The sequence below is a fragment of the Panthera leo genome, chromosome C1, assembly GCF_018350215.1.
Source record: "Panthera leo isolate Ple1 chromosome C1, P.leo_Ple1_pat1.1, whole genome shotgun sequence".
NCBI classification, from domain to species: Eukaryota; Metazoa; Chordata; class Mammalia; order Carnivora; family Felidae; genus Panthera; species Panthera leo.
This window is the reverse complement of record NC_056686.1, coordinates 36,105,267-36,130,280: the sequence shown is the minus strand read 5'-3', so window position 1 is coordinate 36,130,280 and position 25,014 is coordinate 36,105,267. Positions and strand designations below refer to the sequence as shown.

The 25,014-nt window shown below is 37.8% G+C and overlaps 1 protein-coding gene across 4 annotated transcripts in view; it reads right to left on the bottom strand.

Annotated features, from left to right (window-relative positions):
* MAST2 (microtubule associated serine/threonine kinase 2) overlaps positions 1–25,014 on the bottom strand; it is a 220,341-nt gene that overhangs the window by 121,521 nt on the left and 73,806 nt on the right. For all 4 annotated transcript variants that reach the window (XM_042950962.1, XM_042950958.1, XM_042950960.1 and 1 more), the window contains one exon: positions 12,080–12,111. In XM_042950962.1, the coding sequence (XP_042806896.1) occupies positions 12,080–12,111 (32 nt within the window). The remainder of the gene's footprint in view (positions 1–12,079; positions 12,112–25,014) is intronic.

Sequence of the window (25,014 nt, the reverse complement as noted above, 5' to 3'; positions counted from 1 at the left end):
CTTCATCTACAATTAATCCCTAGCCTAACAAGGGAGAACCACCACACGACCATCATACTAAGGAAGTTTAACACACGAAAGAAAGAAGGAAGGAAGGAAGGAAGGAAGGAAGGAAGGAAGGAAGGAAGGAAGGAAGGGAGGGAGGGAGGGAGGGAGGAAGGAAGGAAGGAAGGAAAGAAAGTAAGTTTAACACTGACACAACAACATTATTGAATAAAAGTCCACATTCAAGTGTCCTCAATTGTCCCAATAGTGTCCTTCAATTATTTTTTTAAAATCCAGCATCAAACCAAGAATCAAGCATTGCGTTTATTCACCAAGTCTCTTTTGTCTCCAATAATCTAGAATACATCCTTAGTCTTTTTTTTTTTTCAATCTTTTACAACTTCAACATTTTTGAGTCCAGGCCAGTAGTTTCTACAGATTGCCCCCTCAGTTAGGACTTCTCTGCTTCTTCCTATATTAGACTGAAGTTAAATATTTTTAACCCAAATATTACATAGATAATACTATCTCCCACTCTCTCTTGAACCCATTTGAATCAAGCTCTATACCCACTGCTGACCAATACTGCTCACTAAAGGTCACCAATAGGGAATGTCCTATTACTAAATCCAAAGGTCAATTCTTAAGTGTTCATCTTACATAACCTGTCAGCAGCTTTTGGCATACTTTCTTCTTGTGGCTTTGGAAACACCACTCTTTTCTGGTTTTCCTCCAACCTTACTGGCTGCTCCTTTCCAGTTTTCTTTACTGATGGATTATTCTCACTCCCTGACCAGTAAATATTCAAGTGTCCCAGGGCTCAGTCCTTCTATCTGTTCTTTCTAGACTCACTCACTCACCATGTCAGTGCTGCTCAAACTAGCTGTGGTGAAGGACCAGGTGAAAATTTTAATCCATCGCAAACCACTATAAAATGCAATAGATATGAAATAACAAAAATGATCAAATGCTTGAAGGTTACAACAATATCACTTGCTTATTCTAAATTTTTGTAGTTAATTCACAGCAAATTGGTAACAGTTCTATAACCATCCACCAGTCACCTGACCACATTTGAATAGCATTTAAGGAGTTTATCATCCAATCTCATAACTTTGAATATCTTTTATATGTTGTCAATCTGCAAATATGTATCTCCAAATTAGATTTCATACCTTGATCCCCCAGTTCATATATACAATTGTCTTATCAACACCCTTTCTTGGATGTCAATCAAGCACCAAAGTCCTGATTCTTTCAACTCCCACTTCTGCTCCTCCCAAGAACAGTAAAAAAAAACACCCCTGCTCCTCTCACATATTCCCCATCTTGCTCAGTAAATGGCAACCATATTCATCTAGCTATGCAGCCCTAAAATCTTGTAGTCACCACCAATTCTTCTTTCATATACTAAAATTAACTATCAACAAATATTGTCAGTTTCAAAACATATCCAGAACCTAACCATTTCTTACTACCTCAGCTGCTGCCACCCTGTCTAAGCAACCATGATCTTGACTGATTTTTCTAACTTCATGTACTTCCCTGCTTTCTCACTTCCCTGCTTCTCTAACTTCATGTACTTTCCTACTTTCTCACTCCCATTCTCCCCATACTCTGAGTATGAAGTGACTTCATTAACACCTAAGAAAACTATTCAGTAGAGAAAGAAAAGTTGGAAATGGAGCTGGTACAACAGCTATCCACATTCTGAGGAATGAAATCAAATCCTTACCTTACACCACATATAAAAATTAATAATGAATCAAAGACCAAAAGTAAGAGCTAAAACCATAAAACTTTTTTTTTAATGTTTTTATTTATTTTTGAGGGGGTTGCCCAGAGAGGGGAGGACAGAGGATCTGAAGTGGGCTCTGTGCTGACAGCAGTGAGCCCGATGCGGGGCTCGAACTCACAAACCATTAGATCATGACCTGAGCTGAATGTGGACACTCAACAGGCTCAGCCACCCCAGCGCCCCTAAAACCATAAAACTCTTAAAAGGAAATAGAGGTAAATCATCACAACATTGTTCCGTTTTCTTAGATTCTGTATTTGCCTATTTGGCCTTTTTTTTTTTTTTTTTTTTTTTTTTTCAAGTAACCTCTACACCCAATGTGGGGCTTGAAGTCAACATTGAGATCAAGAGTTGCATGCTCAACTGAGCCAGCCAGGCACCCCCCATTTGGCATTTATTAATCATAGGGCCAAACTAACAGCCAAACTTGTTTATATCTCCCCTGCAATCCAGTTTTTGTGAATACGCAAAAATCCTCTTACAAACCTTCTGACCAAACCTGAGTCCATACTCCCAAGCCAATTTATCAAACTCACACATCAAGCCAATATTTCCCCTGCCCTGTATCACTCAGGGCCAAGTACCAGATCACTAAAAATCACCCCTACAGTCCAGAACCCACCATTGTTATTCAAAATAGCCAGTCATAAGGGGGCTACCCTGCCTGCCCTTGCCTTATCTGTAGAAACCCCAATAAAAGCTCTGGTTTAGGCTTTTCCCTTGCTCCTTTCTGCCTCCTAACCAAATCTGGTGCTTTCTTCATGTGGCCTGCATGGCCTGCCATGCTCCTTTCTCCTGGAGAAACTGTAAGTAGTAAGTTCTTTCAATAGCATTACTCTCTATCTGTGTCATTACTTAGTTACCTTTATGTATTAAGGCCCAGGAAAAAAATCAGACCTTGAATTAGTCAATGGTTTCTTGGATAATGATAACAAAAGTACAACCAAATAAAAAGCAAATAAACTGGACTTCATCAAAATTACATATTTCAGTGCATCAGAGGTCACTATCAAGAAAGTAAAACAACTGAGCCTAGGTGGCCCAGTCAGTTAAGCATCTGACTCCTGATATTGGTTCAGGTCATGATCTTGCAGTCATGAGATTGAGCCCATGTCAGGCTCCACACTAAGTGTTGAGTATGCTTAAGTCTTATTCTCCCTTTGCCCCTCTTCCCTGCTTGCACTCACTCTCTCTCTCTCTCAAAATAAATAAACTTAAAAATAGGAATAAGTTCAACTAAGGAGGTAAAAGACCTGTACACTGAAAAAGAAAACTACAAAACATTTCTGAAAGAAATTAAAGAAAACATAAATAAATGGAAAAATATCCTATGTTCACACACTGGAAGACAATATTGGTCAATCTGATAATATTACCCAAGTTGATCTATAGATTCAATACAATCCCTATCAAAATCCTAATGATGTTTTTGCAGAAATAGAGAAAGTCTTCTGTCATTCTCATGGAATCACAAGCAGCCCTAAATAATCAAGACAATCTTGAAGAACAAAGTTAGTTCTTTGATACCACACTTCCTGATTCAAAACTTACTACAAATCTATAGAAATCAAAAGTGTGGTACTAGTATAAGTATAGACATTTAAACCAATGGAATAGAGAGCCCCAAAATAAATGCTCGTATATATGGTCAAATATACAAAATATATTTACTCCAATGGAGTAAAGACAGTCTTTTTAACATATCATTCTGGGAAAACTAGATACTCATATGCAAAAGAATGAAGTTAGATACTTACCTTATACCATAAACAAAAAGTAACTCAAAATAGATCAAAGACCTAAACATAAGAGCTAGAACTATAAAATTCTTAGAAGAAAATACCCGGAGGAAATCTTTAGGACACTAGATCTGGCAATGATTTCTTGGATATGACAGCAAAAGCACAGACAACAACAACAACAAAAATAAATCAATTCATTTCATGAAAATGAACATCTTTTATGTGTGCATCAAGGACACTATCAAGGGAGTGGAAAATGCAACCCAAAGAATGGGAGAAAATATATGCGAATCATGTATCTGGTAAGAGTTTAATATCCAGAACATATAAAGAACTCCAACAACTAAGCACTCAGAATAAATCACCCAATTCAAAAATGGGCAAAGAAATTTTTTTCTCCAAAGAAGGTTTACAAATGACCAATGAGCACGTGAAAAGATGCTCAATACCACTAGTAATTACGAAAATGCAAAGTAAAACCACAATGAAATACCACTTCACACTCATTAAGATGATTATTATTTTAAAAATGGAAAATAACAAGTGTTGGCTAGGATGTGGAGAAATTGGAACCCTCATGTATTGCTGGTTGGAATGTAAAATGATGCAGCTGCTGTGGAAAGCAGTATGGTAGTTCCTCAGAAAGTTAAACAGAGAATTACCATATGATCCAGAATTTCCCCATCCTTTTTTTTTTTTTTTTTTAAGTTTATTTATTTATTTTGAGAGACAGAGACAGCAAGGGTGGGGAAGCAGAGAGAGAGAATTCCAAGCAGGCTCCACACTCACAAAACTCTGAGATCATGACCTGAGCCAGAACAAAGAGTGCGACACTTAACTGACTGAGCCACCCAGGCACCCCCAGAAAACTCCCTTTCTTGGTATCTACCTGAAATAGAAGTGAAAGCAGAGCCTCAAACAAATACCTGTACACCCAAGTTCACAGCATTATTTGCAATAGCCAAACAGTGGAAGCAACCCAAATGTTCAGCAACAGATAATGGATAAAGAAAATGTGATACATACATACTATGCAATATTATTTAGCCTTGAAAAGGAACAAAGTACTGACACAAACTAAAACATGGATGAGACTTAAAAAATTATGCTAAGTGAAAGAAGCCAGACATAAGAGGCCACATATTATATAATTCCACTTACATGGAATGCTCAGAATAGGAAAATCTATTAAGATAGAAAGTAGATTAGTGGTTACCAGGGACTAGGGGGAATGCAGAATGAGGAATGAATGCTAGCAAGTAGGGGTTTTTCTTTTGGGGTGATAAAGATGTCTGAATTAAAACAGTGGTAATTCCTATAAAACCTTGTGAATACACTAAAAACCAGTGAACTGTATACTCTTAAATGGTGATTATATGACATGTGGATTATACCCCAGTAAAGCAAATTTCCATTTAAAAAAAAAAACCAAAAACCTAGGGCAGATCACATCTTTCTCTGATTAAAATTATCCACCCTCTTTCTGTCCCAATCAGCTGAAAATACAAAATCTTTTCTGTAGCCTACAAGTACTACAAAATCCAGCCTCTGCCTCATATTCTCAATGCCCCACCACCATCATCAGTCCCAATACCACTGTTCACTAACCAACAGCCACCTTGGCCTCTTGCTGTCCTCCAACATGGCAAGCATGTTCCCACCTCAGAACCTTGGCACATGCGTATCCTCTACATGGACTACTCTTGCCCAAGACACATCAGCATCACTCATTCTATACTCTTTCTGTTCTCTGCTCAAATGTCACCTTAATGAGAATATTCCTAGACAACACAATTTAAAATTCCAATCCCTGCTCCAGGGATTGAAGTAGAAACTTTGCTTAAACCCTACTTTACCTCCAGTATCTAGAATAGTGCCTGCACATAGTAAGAACTTAATAAATATGATGGATGGATGAATTTAAACAAATGAACAAATGAATAGAGGCAAAAAATAAATAAATAAATAAATATATATATATATATATATATATATATATATATATATATATAGTAACTTGTTTTACAAGGAAACACTTAGTCAAGGGCATTGGCAAGACTCAAGCCCAGGTTGGCCTCTCAAACCCAAGCTCTTCATTTCTAAGCTATACTTCTACTTCCCAATGTAGACACATTGGAGGGATTACTTGTTAGATGGAAGAGTATTTTGTAGAATGCCAAGATACCACATATATCTAAAAATCCATTTTTTAGTTCCTATTCATTTTAATGCAATGATCATATTACACAAAAAAGCATAACGAGTCATAGCCTCCAAAATTACTGAATTTCATTTATTCTATATTGCTCAGCTACTTTCAAAATTACGCTTATTGAATGAACCTGACTCTCTCTCAAAAGGCAAGACACCAGACTAGATGCAACCTCCAAATCTCTCTGTACCTATAAAGTATACTATAGAGAAAATGCCAAAGGAAATGAGGCTTTATACCTGCAATGGGCATACAGTAGCATCTGCTCTTGCAAGAGCCATTATGGAACAGAGACAAACAGGGATATAAATACAACAGTTCCTTCTCCTTCTAACCAAACCAAGACTCATAAGATAATTATAATAACTTTTTTTAATGTTTACTTATTTATTTTGAGAGAGAGGGAGAGGCCAAGGGACAGAGAGAGGGAAAAAGAGAATCCCAAGCAGGCGCTACACTGTCAGCACAGAGCCCAATGCAGGGTTCAATCTCACCAACCGTGAGATCATGACCTGAGCCAAAAATCAAGAGTTGAACACTTAACCGACTGAGCCACCCAGGCGCCCAATAACTTTTAAGTAATCTCCACACCCAACGTGGGGCTCAAATTCACAACCCCAAGATCAAGAGTTGCATGTTCTACCAACTGAGCCAGTCAGGCATCCCAAGACAATTATAGTAATTTTTAAAACTTCCAGATTCAGCTACAAGGACAAGAAATAATGGGACAAATGGCTAAGTCACTTGTTTTATTAACATCAGTTTCTCCACACTTACTACAAACTTTTAAGTATTCATTAAACTTACTCAAACATCTTATGTTTTGTGGTTTTTACCTTCCTGGCTTCTCTACTGCAAATGCTAAGCCATCCTTTGCTTCCTACTGCATACTTCCTACAAAGACTTAACCAGCTCTGTGCAAAAGAGGTACCATGGAGCTTCAATTATTTGGGGAGATAACAAAGCACAGAGATGAGGTAAGCCAACTGCCTCATTTTATAAGTGAGACAATTCAGGCTCAGAAATTATAGTTCATGTGGAAACCACACATAACTTATTAGTGGCAAAGCATAGATTAGTATCCAGGATTTCTGGCTTCCTTCCAGAATGAAACTTTTCTACTCCTCCAATACTAAAGATAAAAAAACTATTGTTTGCATTAAGGTACCTCTGACTTACTTAAAAATAAATCCTCAAAATAGAAGGATGTAGGGGTGCCTGGGTGGCTAAGTCGGTTAAGTGCCGACTTTGGCTCAGGTCATGATCTCACGGTTTGTTGAGTTCAGCCCCGCATCTGGCTCTGTGCTGACAGCTCAGAGCCTATAGCCTGCTTCAGATTCTGTGTCTCCCTCTCTCTCTGCTCCTTCCCCACTTGTGCTCTCTCTCTGTCTCTCAAAAATAAATAAACATTAAAAAAAATTTTAAAAAATAGAAGGATGTAGCTAATTGAATCTTATAGCCTCAAAACTTAGATCAGTGCCCAACACGTAGTAGGTATTAGTGTGCATTTACTGCATGGTCAATTGTTTAAATGTGAGTTACTTTATTAAAAAGTATTTCTGATTCTTTTTTTTTTTAATGTTTATTCTTGAGAGAAGGAGAGACAGAGCATGAGCTGGGTAGGGGCAGAGAGAGAGAGACAGAGAGAGAGAGAGAGAGAGAGAGAGAGAGAGAATGAATCTGAAGCAGGCTCCAGACTCTGAGCTGTCAGCACAGAGCCCAATGCGGGACTCAAACTCACGAACTGTGAGATCATGACCTAAGCCAAAATTCGACGCTCAACCAACTGAGCCACCCAGGCACCCCAAAAGTATTTCTGATTCTGGTCAATTAAATATTTTAAGGCAGTTATAATAAGCCTAACTTGAGATACCACTAAAATGACCAAGATATTCCTTGAATTTAAAAGTAAAATGACCCCAAATTCCTCCAATTTCAAATAAAAAACATTTTCCCAGGATACCCCTCCTTCTCCTCTTTGTCCTCCTCAGCAAACTCCATTCATTGGAGGCATACACTCCTAGAAGCTACCTGCCTCAGGCCCTGATTCATTTCACCTAATCTTTAGCAAAGAGCAAATCACAGAGAACTTACAAATAAGAGGAATCAAAAGAAAAAATGCCAGAAATAGTAGAATAGTGACCAAGTACAGGGTTGGCTCAGTCTGTAGAGCATGCGACTCTTGATCTCAGGTTGTGAGTTCGAGCCCCACATTGGGTGTAGAGATTACTTAAAACTAAAATCTTAAAAAAAAAAAAAAAAAAAAAAAAAAGGACGAGTGACAAAGTACAAATATTTGCTGAACATGATGTTGAAAAGCCACTCCTTTTTAGTTATGTTATACCTACTCGGTAGATCACTCCATTAAGAGCCCTGATAGCACCATTCCTCAGTTTTTAGAAGACTCCGGATACTTCAAAGTGTGGAATTGAGATTCCATTTAGATAGAACTAAATTTTTTTTTTTTTTTTTTTAGAATTATGTGATGATTTATTTACCTCTTTTCATATATCATTTTATTTATTTTATTTTTTATTTTTTTTTATTTTTTAATATATGAAATTTACTGTCAAATTGGTTTCCATACAACACCCAGTGCTCATCCCAAAAGGTGCCCTCCTCAATACCCATCACCCACCCTGCCCTCCCTCCCACCCCCCATCAACCCTCAATTTGTTCTCAGTTTTTAACAGTCTCTTATGCTTTGGCTCTCTCCCACTCTAACCTCTTTTTTTTTTTTTTTTTTTTTCCTTCCCCTCCCCCATGGGTTTCTGTTATGTTTCTCAGGATCCACATAAGAGTGAAACCATATGGTATCTGTCTTTCTCTGTATGGCTTATTTCACTTAGCATCACACTCTCCAGTTCCATCCATGTTGCTACAAAAGGCCATATTTCATTTTTTCTCATTGCCACGTAGTATTCCATTGTGTATATAAACCACAATTTCTTTATCCATTCATCAGTTGATGGACATTTAGGCTCTTTCCATAATTTGGCTATTGTTGAGAGTGCCGCTATAAACATTGGGGTACAGGTGCCCCTATGCATCAGTACTCCTGTATCCCTTGGATAAATTCCTAGCAGTGCTATTGCTGGGTCATAGGGTAGGTCTATTTTTAATTTTCTGAGGAACCTCCACACTGCTTTCCAGAGCGGCTGCACCAATTTGCATTCCCACCAACAGTGCAAGAGGGTTCCTGTTTAGATAGAACTAAATTTAAATAAAGGAATGTGGCTCTTAAATAATAAAAGTGTATCCAAATTTATAATTTTTATTTTTTTAATGTTTGTTCATTTTTGAGAGAGCACAAGTGGGGGAAGGGTGTAGAGAGGGGGACAGAGGATCTGAAGCGGGCTCCGTGCTGACAGCAGTGAGCCCAATGTGGGGCTCAAACTCACAAACCATGAGATCATAACCCAAGCGAAAGTCGGACACTCAACCAAGTCACCCAGGTGCCCCAAAGTGTATCCAAATTTAACCCAATAGATTTACAGGAATTCTAAAGCTGGGGTGCCTGGGTGGCTCAGTTTGGTTAAGTGTTTGACTTGGTTTTGGCTCAGGTCATGATCTCATGATTTGTGGATTCGAGCCCCACATCTGCTGTCAGTGCAGAGCCTGCTTGGGATTCTCTGTATCCTCCTCTCTCTGACCGACCCTCCCTCTCTCTCTCTCTCTCTCTCTTCCTGTCTCTCTCTCTCTCAAAATAAATGAGTAACCTTTACAAAAAAAAAAAAAAAAAGAAGAATTCTAACACTAATACACCTTAGAAAATTGTAAGAAATGGGGCACCTGGGTGGCGCAGTCAGTTAAGCTCTTGATTTTGGCTCAAGTCATGGTCTCACAATTCATGAGCTCAAGCCCCACATTGGGCTCCACACTGGCAGTGCAGAGTGTGCTTCAGATTTTCTCTCTCCCTCTCTCTCTCTGGCTCTTCCCAGCTCATTCTCACTCTCTCTCTCAAAATAAACATTTTTTTAAAAGAGAATATTGTAAGAAACGAAGCACTAACACATGTATTAAATGATCCTTCCAATAACTATAAGAAAAGAGAAAAACAAAGGTCATACCTTCATTTTATAGATAAGACAACTAAGGTTTAGGAAATAAAGTGATTTGTCTACATTTACAAAGCTGATTAAGTGACAAAGCTAAGACCAAAGTGTAAGGGTTTCCTACTCCTAAGTTGAGATTCTTCTTGTCAAATCACAGTGAGCTTTCATAAAGCAGACAAAGGGGCTTTATAAACAAAAATCTCACAGGACAACTAATTACTAAGGCATTTTTATACAACTAAATCCTAAAATGACAGTAACAGAAAGAATTACATTGTGTTTCATACATTTACAAAAAATGCATAAGATATATAAAGTACACTTAATAAATAAATATGAATACTGTTGTGTCCTTCTCCTTATATGCTCTATATGGAAAAGTTTCAAGGCCACTATTTAATCATAGCACTATTTCCTAAGAGTTTCCCAAATCTTAGCAAAATCATGGTGGGTGTGGATTGCAGGTACATAAGAATACAGCTTTCCTGGGCCCCAATATGGAGATTCTGACTCAAATAAGTTCAGAATCTGTTCGGAACTTTAACAAGCATTGTAGCAAACTGGTGCAGCCACTCTGGAGAACAGTATGGAGGTTCCTCAAAAAGTTAAAAATAGAACCACCCTATAATCCAGCAATTGCACTACCAGATATTTACCCAAAGGATACAGATTTGAAGGGGTACTTGCACCCCAATGTTTATAGCAGCATTATCAACAACTGCCAAACTATGGAGAGAGCCCAAATGTCCATCAATAGATAAATGCATAAAGAAGATGTGATATATGGGACGCCTGGGTGGCTCAGTCACTTAAGCATCGGACTCTAGATTTCGGCTCAGGTCATAATCTCATGGTTCGTGAGTTTGAGCCCCACATCAGGCCCTGCACTGACACACAGAGCTTGCTTGGGATTCTCTCTCTCTCTGCCTCTCCTCCCCTCAAAATAAATAAATAAACGTTAAAAAAATAAAAAGAAGATGGGGGCACCTGGGTGGCTCAGTCAGTTAAGCATTTGAGTCTTGGTTTTAGATCAGGTCATGATCTCACAGTTAATGGGTTCCAGCCCCACATCAGGGTCTACACTGACAGCACAGGGTCTGCTTGAGATTCTCTCTCCCTCTCTCTCTCTACCCCTCCTTTGTTCGTGTGCTCTCTCTCTCTCAAAATAAACTCCAAAACAAAAAGATATAATATATACATATACAATGGAATATTACTCTGCCATCAAAAATAAAATCTTGCCATTTGCAACAACGTGGATGGAGCTAGAGTGTATTATGCTAAGCAAAACAAGTCAGAGAAAGACAAATACCACATGATTTACTCCTATGAGGAATTTAAGAAGCAAAACAGATAAACATATGGGAAGGGGGAATAAAGAGAGGGAAACAAGCCATGAGAAACTCTTTAGAAATAGAGAACTGAGGGTTGATGGAGGGATGTGGGTGGGGAATGGGTTAGATGAGTGATGGGTATTAAGGAGGGCACTTGTTATAATGAGCACTGGGTATTGTATGTAAGTGATGAATCACTGAATTCTACTCCTAAAACCAAAATTGCACAGTATGTTAACTAACTAGAATTTAAAAAAATACTTGCGGTGGGGGGAGGAATTTTAAGAAGTATTCTAGATGATTCTGATTAGCCAGATTTGCAGTACTGCCCCAACAGAATTCTCAGAGAAAAAGCAAGCCAAGAAAATACAAAGCAATTAAGGTCCAGGGACAAAGATTTTCACCAATTTCCCTGGTCCTAAAGCCAGAATAGAACAAACAGGTGAAAGAAAACCTTATTCCTACCCTGAATCCAAACTTGGCTGCTGCCCTTACCCCCAACTGTCAAAAAAGTTGGCCTCTCCCTAGTCCCATGTTATGAGACAGATATAGATGCTAAGAGTTTCAACCTGAATGTTCTCGAAAAGCTTGAGTCCGTTAAAAACAACAACAAAATGGTAAATCCCAAAACACAAGTATAAAACTGTGATGGGTACTTAAGTAGCAGCTTTTTCCCAAATACTAGGCAAAAACTGAGACAGAGGAGAGGATTTGGGGTGAGAAGGGATGGGGGTAAAGGGGAGGTTCTGACCTAGCAAGAAAAGTTAGTTGGCCCCCAGCTTCCCTGACAGAGAAGAGTCCACAAGGAGAACACACACACACACACACACACACACACACACACACACACACACACACACACCATGAGTGAGATTCCTCCAAATAATACTTAGAACAGTCCCCAGAAAGGATTCCTAAGCAGGTGTTCATAATCATAATAATCATCAACTTACAAGCTGCCTCTTCTTGGAAGGCTCAACTCCTTCTGAAAAACAAAGCACAAACACAAGTTAGAAATAAGGACACCTCTAAGTCCTACAGGTCTGCATTAAATGTCCTACAGCATTATCTTAATAATGGTAAAAACTAAATATTTCCAAATGATAATTTCTTCCCTTATCTTCTAAATTCAGTGACTAGTCTTCTAAATAAAGACTAGTCAGGTTAACTACCACCTCTTTATTTTTCCTTCCCAAAGTAACATCTCACAGAGTACTTGTAGCATTTTCCCCACTAGATGGAACCATCTCACCAGTGGAGATTATTCCAGATATTCACTGGGCCAGCCATTAACTGTCGATGGAATTGGAAAGGATTCACCTATCATTAAGAGTCAGAGATATGAAGGAATGACATGGAATTTTTCTTTAATTAAGAAACATTTTAGGGGCGCCTGGGTGGCTCGGTCGGTTAAGCGTCCGACTTCGGCTCAGATCATGATCTCGCGGTCCGTGAGTTTGAGCCCCGCGTCGGGCTCTGTGCTGACAGCTCAGAGCCTGGAGCCTGTTTCAGATTCTGTATCTCCCTCTCTCTGACCCTCCCCCATTCATGCTCTGTCTCTCTCTGTCTCAAAAATAAATAAAGGTTAAAAAAAAAATTTTTTTAATAAAAAAAAAAAAAAGAAACATTTTAGACAAAGAAGTACAAAAAATTATATAACAAAGAGATGACTATACTCACCACTGGCTTGAGAACAGTTGGGTCCCTGTGACTTGCTTTCAAAATTTATTAGGTCTCACTCCCCTAAGTCCCCACTTACCTATTCTGAATATTTTATCTTTGCCATATGTCTTTATATTTTCTTACATATATATTCACAAATAATTAGTATTGTTTTATATGTTTTTAAATTATATATTTAAAAATCTGCTGACTTGAACATCATAACTGGGAGATTCACCCATGTGGATATTTTTCACTTTCACACATTACTTCACTCTATAAATTTATTTTGTCACTTATTTATAATATTTATTTATCCATTCTTCAGGAAACAAAATTAATTTTCTTTGCATGTCTTTCTTCTCCATCAGAACAATGCTCCTATAAATAGCCTGCCCTTGTTTCCTCATGCACATTATAAAAAGTTTCTTGAAGTATATAGATGTGGAACTGCTAAGTCATAAAGTACCAAAACTTACTACCAAAAATGATTATACCAATTTATCCTCCCCCTCTAACAATTCCCAGACCTATCTCCCAAATTCCTGACACTTCCAATCAGTTGCCTACTCAACACCTCAAATCCAACATGTCCCAAACTGAGCTCATTTTTTCCACAAAAACTGATTCCAACCACAGCCTTTCCCCATCTTAGATGATGATATTTCTATTCTTCTGGTTGTTTAAGCCCAAACCCTAACCATCTGGACTCCTCTGTTTTTCACATACACATCACATCCATCAGGAATTCTTAATAGCTCTAGCTTTAAAATATATATCCAGAATACAACGAGTTTTCAGATATATCTCCACAGACATACAAACTTAGAATCTCTTAAAAACCTTGGATTTAGTCCTGTTTTAGATATTGGAATGGGGGGTGGGTATTAAACAGCATAGGGGCACCTGGGTGGCTCAGTCAGTTAAACGTCCGACTTCAGCTCAGGTCATGATCTGACAGTTTGTGGGTTCAAGTCCCGCATTAGGCTCTGTGCTGACAGCTTAACAGCCTGGAGCCTGCTTCGGATTCTGTGTCTCCCTCTCTCTCTGCCCCTCCCCTACTTGCGCTCTGTCTCTCTCTGTCTCTCAAAAATAAATAAAAATGTTAAAAAAATAAGATAAACAGCATATACTTGTTATATTATGTAACAATATAGAACACTCTCAAAAAAGACCGGGGCAGCAACAAAACATACTAAATACATTAAAATTTCTGCAACAAAATATATGATAGCTATGATAAGTGTGTGAAAACTTCATCTAAAGAGTCTCAGTTCAATTTTGTCACCTGAAGAGTTAAAGTCAGGAAAAAACCTCTAGGTTTCTGCTATTGCCAATCTAAGCTACTATGGTCTCTCCCTGGCCTTTCAATCATCTCCTAACTGGTACTCCATTCCTGCTTCTACCCTTACTCTATAGTCTATTTTCAATGTAACAGGGTCCCTTTTAAAGGCCAGTTAGGTCAGGGCACCTGGGTGGCTCAGTTGGTTAAGCATCTGACTCTTTTATTTTTTTTTTTTTTTTTCTGAGAGAGCAAGAGCGAGCAAGTGAGCGAGGGGCAGAGACAGAAGGAAAGAGAATCCTACAAGAAGCAGAGAGAGGAGGGAGAGAAAATCCCTTGCAGGCTCCACACTGTCAGTTGTCAGTTCAGAGCCCAAAGTCGGGCTTGAGCTCACCGGAAGATGGGCTCAAATTTACCTGATGCAGGGCTCAAATTCATGAACCCTGGGATCATGACCTGAACCAAAGTGGGATGCTTAACTGACTGAGCCACCCAGGTGTCCCAGCATCTGACTTTTGATTTCGGTTCAGGTCATGATCTCACGGTTCGTGAGATGGAGACCCCACCTCAGGCTCTGCTGACATGGAGCCTGCTTGGGATCCTCTCTCTCCCTGCCCCTCCCCTGCTTACACTCTCGCACTGTCCCTCAAAACAAATAAATAAACTTAAATACATATATACATACATACATACATACATACATACATACATACATGTCAGACCATAACACTCCTGCTCAAAACCCTCAAATGGCTCCCCAATTTACTCAAGAGTAAAAATCAAAATCCACATAAGACCTAGAAGTGACCCGCCACCCCTCCCCAGTATCTCTGTCCCTTACACTTTGATCCAGACATACAGGACTCTATTATCCATTAAATACATCAGGCATTCCTCTACCTTAAGGTCTTACTCTAAACCACACATTCTGCCTATAATGCTCCTCTTTCCCCAAATATTTCTTTGACTAATTCCCTAACAGCCTTCAAAAATCTTGGTTCAAGTTTACCTGAGTATGAAACCTACTACCCTGATAGCCCTACATAGTATTACCACTTACTTTACACCCCATCACCCTCTTACTCTGCTATAACTTTTTAATTTATCACCAATACACTTTCAATACATTTATCACTCCTAACATGCTATGTAATTTACTTATTATGTTTATTGCTTATTTTCTATCCTCCCCCGACTAGAATCTAAGCTTCATGAAAGCAAGGATCCTAGTATGTTTTATTTACTAATGCATCTCAATGACTTAGTACAGTAATTGGCATATAGCAGATGCTCAAAAAATAATTGTTGAACACATACTCTCCAATACTTGGTGTTTTTAGACTTTTTAGTTTTACTAATTTAATGGCTGTGATGATAGTATGGTTTTTAATTTTTTAAAAACCCACAATCTTGAGATCAAGAGTCACATGTTCCACTGACTCAGCCAGCCAGGCAACCCTGATCATAGTATGGTCTTAACTGGCATTTCCTATAATTATGGGTAAAATTAAGCAATGTTTTATATGTTTATCAACCACTAGGGTTACCTCAACTGTGAGCTAGCTATTTATACCCTGGCCCATTTTTCTATTAGGTTTTCTGTCTTTTTTCTTACTGAATTATAGGATGTATTCTGGATAGTAATAATTTGTAAGTCAAATTCATTGTAAATGTTTTCTCAGTCTTATTTTTTTACTTCTATTTTTAATGGAGTCACCAAAAGATTTAATTTTTATGTAATCAAGTTTATCAATCTTTCCTTATCTTTTTTTGTGTGCAAGAACTGCATCTCTGACAAAAGACACATGAATATATTTACTTAGAATTTTCTTCTAAAAGATTTATAGGTTTGCTTTTCACATGAAGTTTGTTAATATACCTGGAACTTATTTTTACATATGAAAGAAGATAGAAATCCTATTACATTTTTTTCTAAACATATGACTGATTATCTCAGGTCATTTGTTAAATGATGTTGCAATGTCAGTTTTGTCATATATTAAGTTTTCATAAATGCAGGACTGTCTTTCTTGACTATATTCTGTTCCACTGTACTATCAGCCTCTGTGCCATACCATACTGTTTAATTGGTATAGCTTGACAATAAATTTTAATACTTGTAAGGCAAGTCCACTCACATTGTTATTATTCTTAAAAGTTATGGGAGGTAATCTTGGGGCTTTGTTCTTCCATATAAATTTTAGAGTCAACCTGTAGATAAAAACTTTGACACTGCACTCAATTGAGAGTTGATCTGGGGATAACGGATATACAATACAGACAACTACTATATAAGAACATAGTATACCTATCTATTTATCTCCTTTTTTTTAATGTTATTTATTTTGAGAGAGAGCGAGTGAGTAGGAGATGGGCAGAGAGAGAGAAGGAGACAGAGAATCCCAAGCAGGTTCTGTGCTGTCAGTGCAGAATGTGACATGAGACCCAATTCACAAACCATGAGATCATGACCTAAGCCAAAATCAAGAGTTGGACGCTTAATTGACTAAGCCATCCAGAAACCCTATTTAGGTTTCCTTTAATATGTTTTAATAAAGTTTGATAATTTTTCAAGTAAGGATTATACAAATATTTTTGTTAGATTTATTTCTAAGTACCTTGTATTTTCTTGTTGCCATTACAGCCTATTTTTTAAAAATCTCATTTACTAGGGTTCTTGGGTGGCTCAGTTGGTTAAATGTCTGACTCTTGATCTCAGCTCAGGTCATGATCTCACAGTTCATGAGATCAAGCCCCACATCAGGATCTGCACTGACAGCGCTAAGCCTGCTTGGGATTCTCTCTCTCTCTCTCTCTCTCTCTCTCTCTCTGGCCCTCCCCTATCCACACTTTCTCTCCCTCTCTCCAAAATAAACTTAAAAAAAGTCATCTCATTTACCAAGAGTTGTATTTCATCACACTAGTAACACCATTTTCCTCCAGGTATGGTATGAAAATTTTCAAACATAGAAAACAGAAAAATTTAAAGACCTGTACATCAAACATTCATATACCTACAACCCAGATTGTTAATATTTTGCAGTACAGGCATGCCTTGTTTTATGGCACCTTGCTTTCTTGCTCTTCATAGATATTGCTTTTTCCTTTTTTTTTTCCCCAACAAATTGAAGGTTTGTGGCAATCCTGCAATCAAGCAAGTATATGAGCACCACTTTTCCAACAGCATTTGCTTACTTCATGTGTTTCTCTCACACTTTGGTAATTCTCACAAAATTCCAAACTTTTACGTTGTTATTATATTTGCTATGGTGATCTGTGATCAGCGATCTTTGAAGTTACTATTGTAATTGTTTTGGATACCACAAACCTTCCCCATAGAAGATGGCAAACTTAACTGATAAATGTTATGTGTGTTCCAACTGCTCCCCTGACTGGCTGTTCCCCTCAGCTCTCTTTCTCTCCTCCAGCCTCCCTACAATATTGAAATTAGGCCAGTTAATAACCCCACAATGGCCTCTATGTGTTCAAATGAAAGAAAGAGCTACACTTCTCTTGCTTTAAATCAAAAGGTAGAAATGATTAAAGTTAGTGAGGATGGCATTTCACAAGTCAAAATAAGCCAAAGACTGGCCTCCTGCACCAAATAGCCAAGTTGTGAATGCAAAGAAAAAAAAAGACTTGAAAGAAACTTAAAATGCCAATCCAGTGAACACATGAATGCTAAAAAAGCAGAACAGCCTTATTGCTGATATGAAGAAAGTTTGAGTGGTCTGGATAGAAGATCCAAATTTTATTTCCAGTTTTCCATCATGGATTAGATTTGCCTGCTCCAGAACTTCTTAGGAAAGGAACAAGTATGGGGGTGCCTGGGTGGCTCAGTCAGTTGAGTGTCCGACTTCAGCTCAGGTCACGATCTCATGGTTTGTGAGTTTGAGCCCCATATTGCAGAGCCCACTTTGGAACCTTTGTCTCCCTCTCTTTCTGCCCCTCCCCCTACTTACATGTGCACACACTCACATGCTTTCTCTCTCAAAAAATATAGGTAAACATTAAAAAAAAAAAAAAAGAAACAAGTATGAATCTTTTTATATAAAACTTCTTTCACTCAGCATGTGGATGAATTTAGAAATAAAGCCACATGTTGCATATAACAGTAACAATATCCAATCATATGAATATACCACAGTTTATTTATCTTTTCTCCTACTAATGGACATTTGAGTTATTTCCAGTTTTGAGCTATTAACATTCCTGTACAAGTCTTTTAATAGGTCTATGTTTCATCTGTCTTGGGTAAATGCCTTAACAGAAGAGTAGAAATGCTGGGTTATAGGACAGGTGTATATTTAGTCATATAAGAAACTACCAGATCTCTTTCTGAAGTGACTGTAACAAGTTACACTCCCATTAACAATGTAGGAGAATTTTAATTGCTCCACCTTCTAGCTAATATAGTAATAATAATAACTAATAATACAAGAATAGCTCTACATTTACCCCAAGAATTCTAATTGCTCCACATTCATGCCAATATATGCTATCATTTTAAATTTTAGCAGTTCTAGTAACTGTGCAGTCGTATCCTATTGTTTTAATTTCCATTTTCAAGATGACTAATGATGTTGAGCATCTATCTTTTCATGTGCTTATTAGCCATCAGTACATATTCTTTTATGAAGTATCTAAAATATTTTGCCCCTTTTATAATTGAGCTATCTTTTCATTACTGAGTTGTAAAGAATTCTTCATATATTCTAGACACAAGTCCTTTATTAGTTGTTTGATGAATATTTTCCCCCAGTCTGTGGCTTGCCTAACTGAAGTCATTAGTGGTATCTTTGGATGAGCACAAAGTTTTTAATTTTGATGGTCAATATTTTTTTGTGGTTAATGCTTTCAGTATCTTGCCTATGAAAACTTTGCCTATGCCAAGAAGACAAATATATTTTCCTATATTTTATATCTAGATGCTTTATGGTTTTTAGCCTGTATGTTTAGGTCTATGGTCCATTTTGAATTAATTTGGGGGTATTATGCAAGACAGGGTTATGGTTCATTCTTTTCCCATATAGATTTCCACTTATTCCAGCACCATTTATTAAAAACTCCATCTTTTCCCCTGGCACCTTTGATGACAATCAAATTAAAATAGAATGGGCTATTTGGGGGCTCTCTACTGTACTCTACTGATCTATTTTTTTCATCCTATGCCAGCTATACTTTCTTGATTCTGCACCTTTGTATTAAGTATCGAAGTCAGATCATGTACAGTCCTTTAACTTTGTTCTTCAAGAATGCTTTGGATATTCTAAACTGCTTGCATTTCCATAAAAATGTTAGAATAAAATTAATTTGTACAAAAATGTCTGCTGTGATTACAGTCCAATTTGGAAGAACTGAGATCTTAATATTGAGTCTTCCAGAGTGCCTGGGTGGCTCAGTGGGTTAACCGTCCGACTTCAGCTCAGGTCATGATCTCACACTTCATGGGTTTGAGCCCCACATCAGGCTCTGTGCTGACAGCTCAGAGCCTGGAGCCTGCTTCGGATTCCGTGTCTCCTTCTCTCTCTGCCCTTCCCCTGCTCCCTCACTCTCGTTCTCTCTCTCTCTCTCAAAAATAAACATTAAAAAAAATTATAAAAAATTTTTAAAAATATTGAGTCTTCCAACCCATAAAGTTTCTCCACTTACTTACATCTACTTTAATTATTCTAAGCAATGTTTTGTACTTTTCAGCAAAAAGGTCTTCTTTTTCTAAACTTATTCCTAAGTTGATATGTTGAGGCTATTGCAAATAAAATTTTTATTTCATTTTCTAATTGCTTGCTTCTAGTATAGGAACGCAATCAATTTTTATATATTTACCGTTGTATCCTACAACTTTGCTAAATTCATTATTAGTTGTAACTACTGTTTTGTAGATTCCTTAGGATTTCTCTGTATAAACAATCATGTTCTCTATGAATAAGAGAGTTTTACTTCTTTCCACTTTCTTTTTTTTTAATATTTATTTTTGAGAGAGAGACAGAGTGCAAGCAGGGGAGGGTCAGAGAGAGAGGGAGACACAGAATCTGAAGCAGGCTCCAGGCTCCAAGCTGTCAGCACAGAGCCCAACACGGAGCTCAAACTCACTGACTGCAAGATCATGACCTGAACCAAAGTCAGACACTTAACCAAATGAGGCACCCAGGCACCCCTCATTCCACTTGATATAACTGTCTGTGGTAGATATCCTTGCCATGTTCCTCATCTGATCAAAGGGGGAAGGAGTTCAATATTTTACCACTAAATATAAAGTTAACTGTAGGTTTTTCATAGATAATTTTTATCAAATTGATGAAGTCTCCTTCTACTCCTAATTTGTTTAAAGTTTTTATCATGAATGAGTATTGATTTTGTCAACATATACTGAAATGACCACAGAGTTTTTCTCCTCTGTTCTGTTAATGTGATGAATTACAGTGATTGATTTTCTAATGCAGACCTCCCTCCTCAACTTACTATGGGGTTATGTCCCAATAAACCCATCATAAGTTGAAAATGTTATAAGCCAAAATTGCACTTAATACATCTAAACTGCTGAACATCACAGCTCAGCCTACTTTAAATGTACTCAGAACACTTATATTAGCCTACCGGTGGGCAAAATCATCTAATATAAAGTCTATTTCATAATCAAGCGTTGCCTATCTCATGTAATATATTAAATACTGTACTGAAAGTGAATGGTTGTATGAGTACAGAATGGCTGTAGGTATATCAGTGGCATGGCTGACTGGGAGCTGTGGCTCGCTGTTGTTGCCCAGCATCACAGGAGAGTATCGTACTACATTATTACTAGCCCAGGAAAGTAAAAAAATCTCAAAATTCAACATACAGTTTCTACCAAATGTTCATCATTTTCACACCATCATAAAGTGGAAAACTTGTAAGCCAAACCAGAAGTTGGGGACTGTCCATAATGGACTGTCCATTTCTAGGTATAACCCAACTTTGTTAGATTATCTTTGCTAATATTTTTTTAATGATTTTTTGCACCTATGTTCATAAGGGATAACGGTCTCCAGATTTTATTATAATGCTTTTGTCAGATTTTGGTATCACAATTATACTAGCCTTCTAAAATTGTCTGAGAAGAGTTCCTGCCTCTATTTTCTGAAAGAGTTTGTGTAAGATTGGTGTTACTTCTTATTTTTTTTTTAAGTTTATTCATTTTTGAGAAACAAAGAGAGACAGACCATGAGCGGGAGAAGGGCAGAGAGAGAGGGAGACACAGAATCCAAAGCAGGCTCCAGGCTCGGAGTTGCCAACTCAGAGCCTGATGCAGGGCTCAAACTCACGTACTGTGAGATCATGACCTGAGCCGAAGTCGGACCAACTGAGACACCCAGGCTCCCCTCTTCCTTAGTTATTATATAGTTTTCGTTAATAAAATCATCTAGGTCTGGAGGCTTTTATTAAGGATTTTGCCTCTATGTTAATAAGTAAGACTAACCTACATACTTTCTGTTCTCAAACTGTCCTTGTCAGTTTGGGCATCATAATCCTCATAAAATGCAGTTAGGGAAGTGTGTCCTCTTTTTCTTTATTCTGAATCAATCCATATAAAACTGGGAATACCATTCTTTGAACTTACATAACAATTCTGGCTTCTTGAATACTTTAAATAGGTAACATTAGGTGGGTTATATTTCAGGGCAAAAATAATAAAAATTCTACAAAATGCCAGGGTGCCTGGGTGGCTCAGTCAGTTAACCATCTGGCTTCGGCTCAGGTCATGATCTCATGGTTCATGGGTTTGAACCCCGCATTGGGCTCTGTGCTGACAGCTCAGAGCCTGGAGCCTGCTTCAGATTCTGTCTCCCTCTCTCTCTGCTTCTCCCCAGCTCGTACTCTGTCTCTCTCTCTCTCTTAAAAATATTTAAAAAATTTTTTTTTAATTTCTACAAAATGCCTATGTGCCCCTCTCTGAATCCATATTTTTTTATTTTATTTTTTTTGAGGGAGAGAGAGCACAAGAAGGGGAGGGACATAAAGAGAAAGAGAAAGAGAATCCCAAGCAGATTCCTCGCTTTCAGTGCAGAGCCCAATGTGGGGCTTGATCTCACGAACTGTGAGATCATGACCTGAGCCAAAATCAAGAGTTGGATGTTTAACCCACTGAGCCACCCAGAGACCCCTGAATCCCTTTTACATAAGGAAATGCATCCATGGAGATCCATCCCTTCTTCTTCCTTACCCATTCTGTGCACCTCTACAAAAGTCTGCATTTGCAAGATGGATGCCCAGAGCTCCCGATCAGTACATTCTATGCCAACCACCCTGGTACCATAAAGACAAGCCTAAGGCAAAGTGGAACAAAAAGAGTTTTCCAATCAGATAAAGGTAGTAGTCCAAAGAACAATGATTTCCCAATCCTCCCTTTCCCAGAGAATATTCATAGCAAATTAAGAAGGAAAGCTGTACAATCAGGAAGTTTGACTAAGGTAAGAGCACTCTCATTTGGACAGGTAACTATAAATCTGATTCATCATCTCATCTTAGAAACTAGGATGGTAGTAGCTAACAATACACTATAACATCAGGTCAAGCTGATCCCACTCAGCCTTCTCTGATCTACTAGTTATCTCTTGGCTCTCCATACTCTTCATGATCTTCTAATTAGCATTCTGAACACATGCAAGTCTATCCCACCTTAAAAAAATTCTTCCCCTTAATTACTACACACCCTTCTTCAAGTACTGCCATATCAAGCCTTTTTCCCTTCACAACCACACTTCTTGAATGAGTTGTCTACATTCAGTCTCCAACTTCTCACTTCCTATTCATTCTTCAATACACTACAAATATCCCCAGACCTTACCACCCCATTTAAATTATTGCCAGATGATTAATGGTCTCCATGTAAAAAAACCACTGTATTTAGGCCACCATTTCTTTTTCTGACTTGATGCTCAGCAGGATTTGACAGTATCATTCACTCTTCTAGACTTTTCTTGAAAGACTTTTCTTTCCCCCAAACCACATTCTGTGTTAGCTCTATTCCTGCAAACACTATTTAAACACTTTTGCAGACTCATCCTTCGTCATCTGAGACCCTTATACATTGACTATCCTTAAAGCTCTGCCTGGAAACTCTTCTCTCTATATTCATTTTACAGATGATTCCCATATATGTGTCTTCATCCCAGGTCTCTCTCCTGAGCTCTATAGTCATATATATATATTATATATATATTATATATACTATATATATATACACTATATATAATATATAGTATATATACATTGTATATACAATATATATATACTATATAGTGTATATATTATATATAATTATAATTATATAATAATTATATATTAATTATATATATATAATTATATTATATATATTACATATATATGTAATATATATATAATATATATATATATAATTATATATATATTATATATATAACTACCTTGTCCTTAAAATGTCTAAAACCTCAACTTAGTCTCCTATTCAATCTTCCTCCTCCTGAATTTTCCATTTCAGTAATGGTACCACCAAGTCCAGAGTCATTCTTGATTCACTTTCTCTCACCCTGCAACCCTATTTATTATTCAGCAAGCCTTGCCAATTCTACCTCCAAAGCATGTATCTTTAGTCTGTCAATTTCACTTTACTTCCACTGCCATGTCCCGTAGTCCAAATCAGTATCATCATCTTATACCACCTTCCTAGTTGATCTCCCTTTAGTGTGTTCCCCTTGATTCTTAATGTTATATAAATATAAATATCATGTAATTAGTAGCTGTTTTCTAAGTGATACTATGTTAATTTAACAAAACAAACAGCCAAAAAGATCTTTTTAAAATGCAGAACCGGGGGCGCCTGGGTGGCTCAGTCGGTTAAGCAGCCGACTTCAGCTCAGGTCACGATCTCGCGGTCCGTGAGTTTGAGCCCCGCGTCAGGCTCTGGGCTGATGGCTCAGAGCCTGGAGCCTGCTTCCGATTCTGTGTCTTCCTCTCTCTCTGCCCCTTCCCCGTTCATGCTCTGTCTCTCTCTGTCTCAAAAATAAATAAACGTTAATAAAAAAATTTTTAAAAAAAATGCAGAACCGGGGGTGCCTGGGTGGCTCAGTAGGTCAAGTGTCTGACTCTTGATCTCAGCTCAGGTCATGATCTCACACTTCCTGAGATTGAGCCCCACATCAGGCTCTGCACTCACAGCACAGAATCTGCTTGGGATTCTCTCTCAGTCTCTCTCTGCCCCTCCCCTGCTCTCACTCTCACTCTGTCTCTCTCTCATATTAAATAAACTTTAGATTAATTAACTAATTAAAATAAAATACAGAACTGATTGGGTCACTTCTTAAAACTCCTCAATGGATAAAGTCTAAAATCCTTTCTGTAGCCTACAGGATGTTACCTGGCTGCTATTGCCTACCTCTTCAGCATCCTTTGTACAACTCCCCAGTCTCACTGGAGTTTTGATCTCTGGGACAGGGCATACCCTCTCTTCACCTTCAGGGTTTCACACCTCTTGTTCTCTCTGCCTGGAATGCTTTTCCTTATCTCTTTTTATACATTCCTGGACCTTAGCTTAAATCTCATTTCCTCTGGGAAGATCTCCCCAGACACAGTTTCCCTAGCCTACCTCTATATAATTCCAACTCTTTACTATCGTTAGTTACTTAATTGTCTGTTTTCTGGGAATGACTGTCAGCTCTAGAGGAAGGGAGATCAGTCTTGCTCACAATGACATTCCTAGCACCCAACACAATACTAGCCTAGTAGGTACCAAATGAATATTAGATGAATAAATCATTGAATCAATCAAGTAAGTAAATGGTACTTACTATTAATCATTATCATCACTATAATGCTCAAAATATCAACTGGAACTAGGTCAGCAAAAAGGCTTTACTAGAGAAAGGATATACTCTGTTATCACATATTATTTATCGACAGTCTTCTAGCTGGTAGCTATTATAATAATCA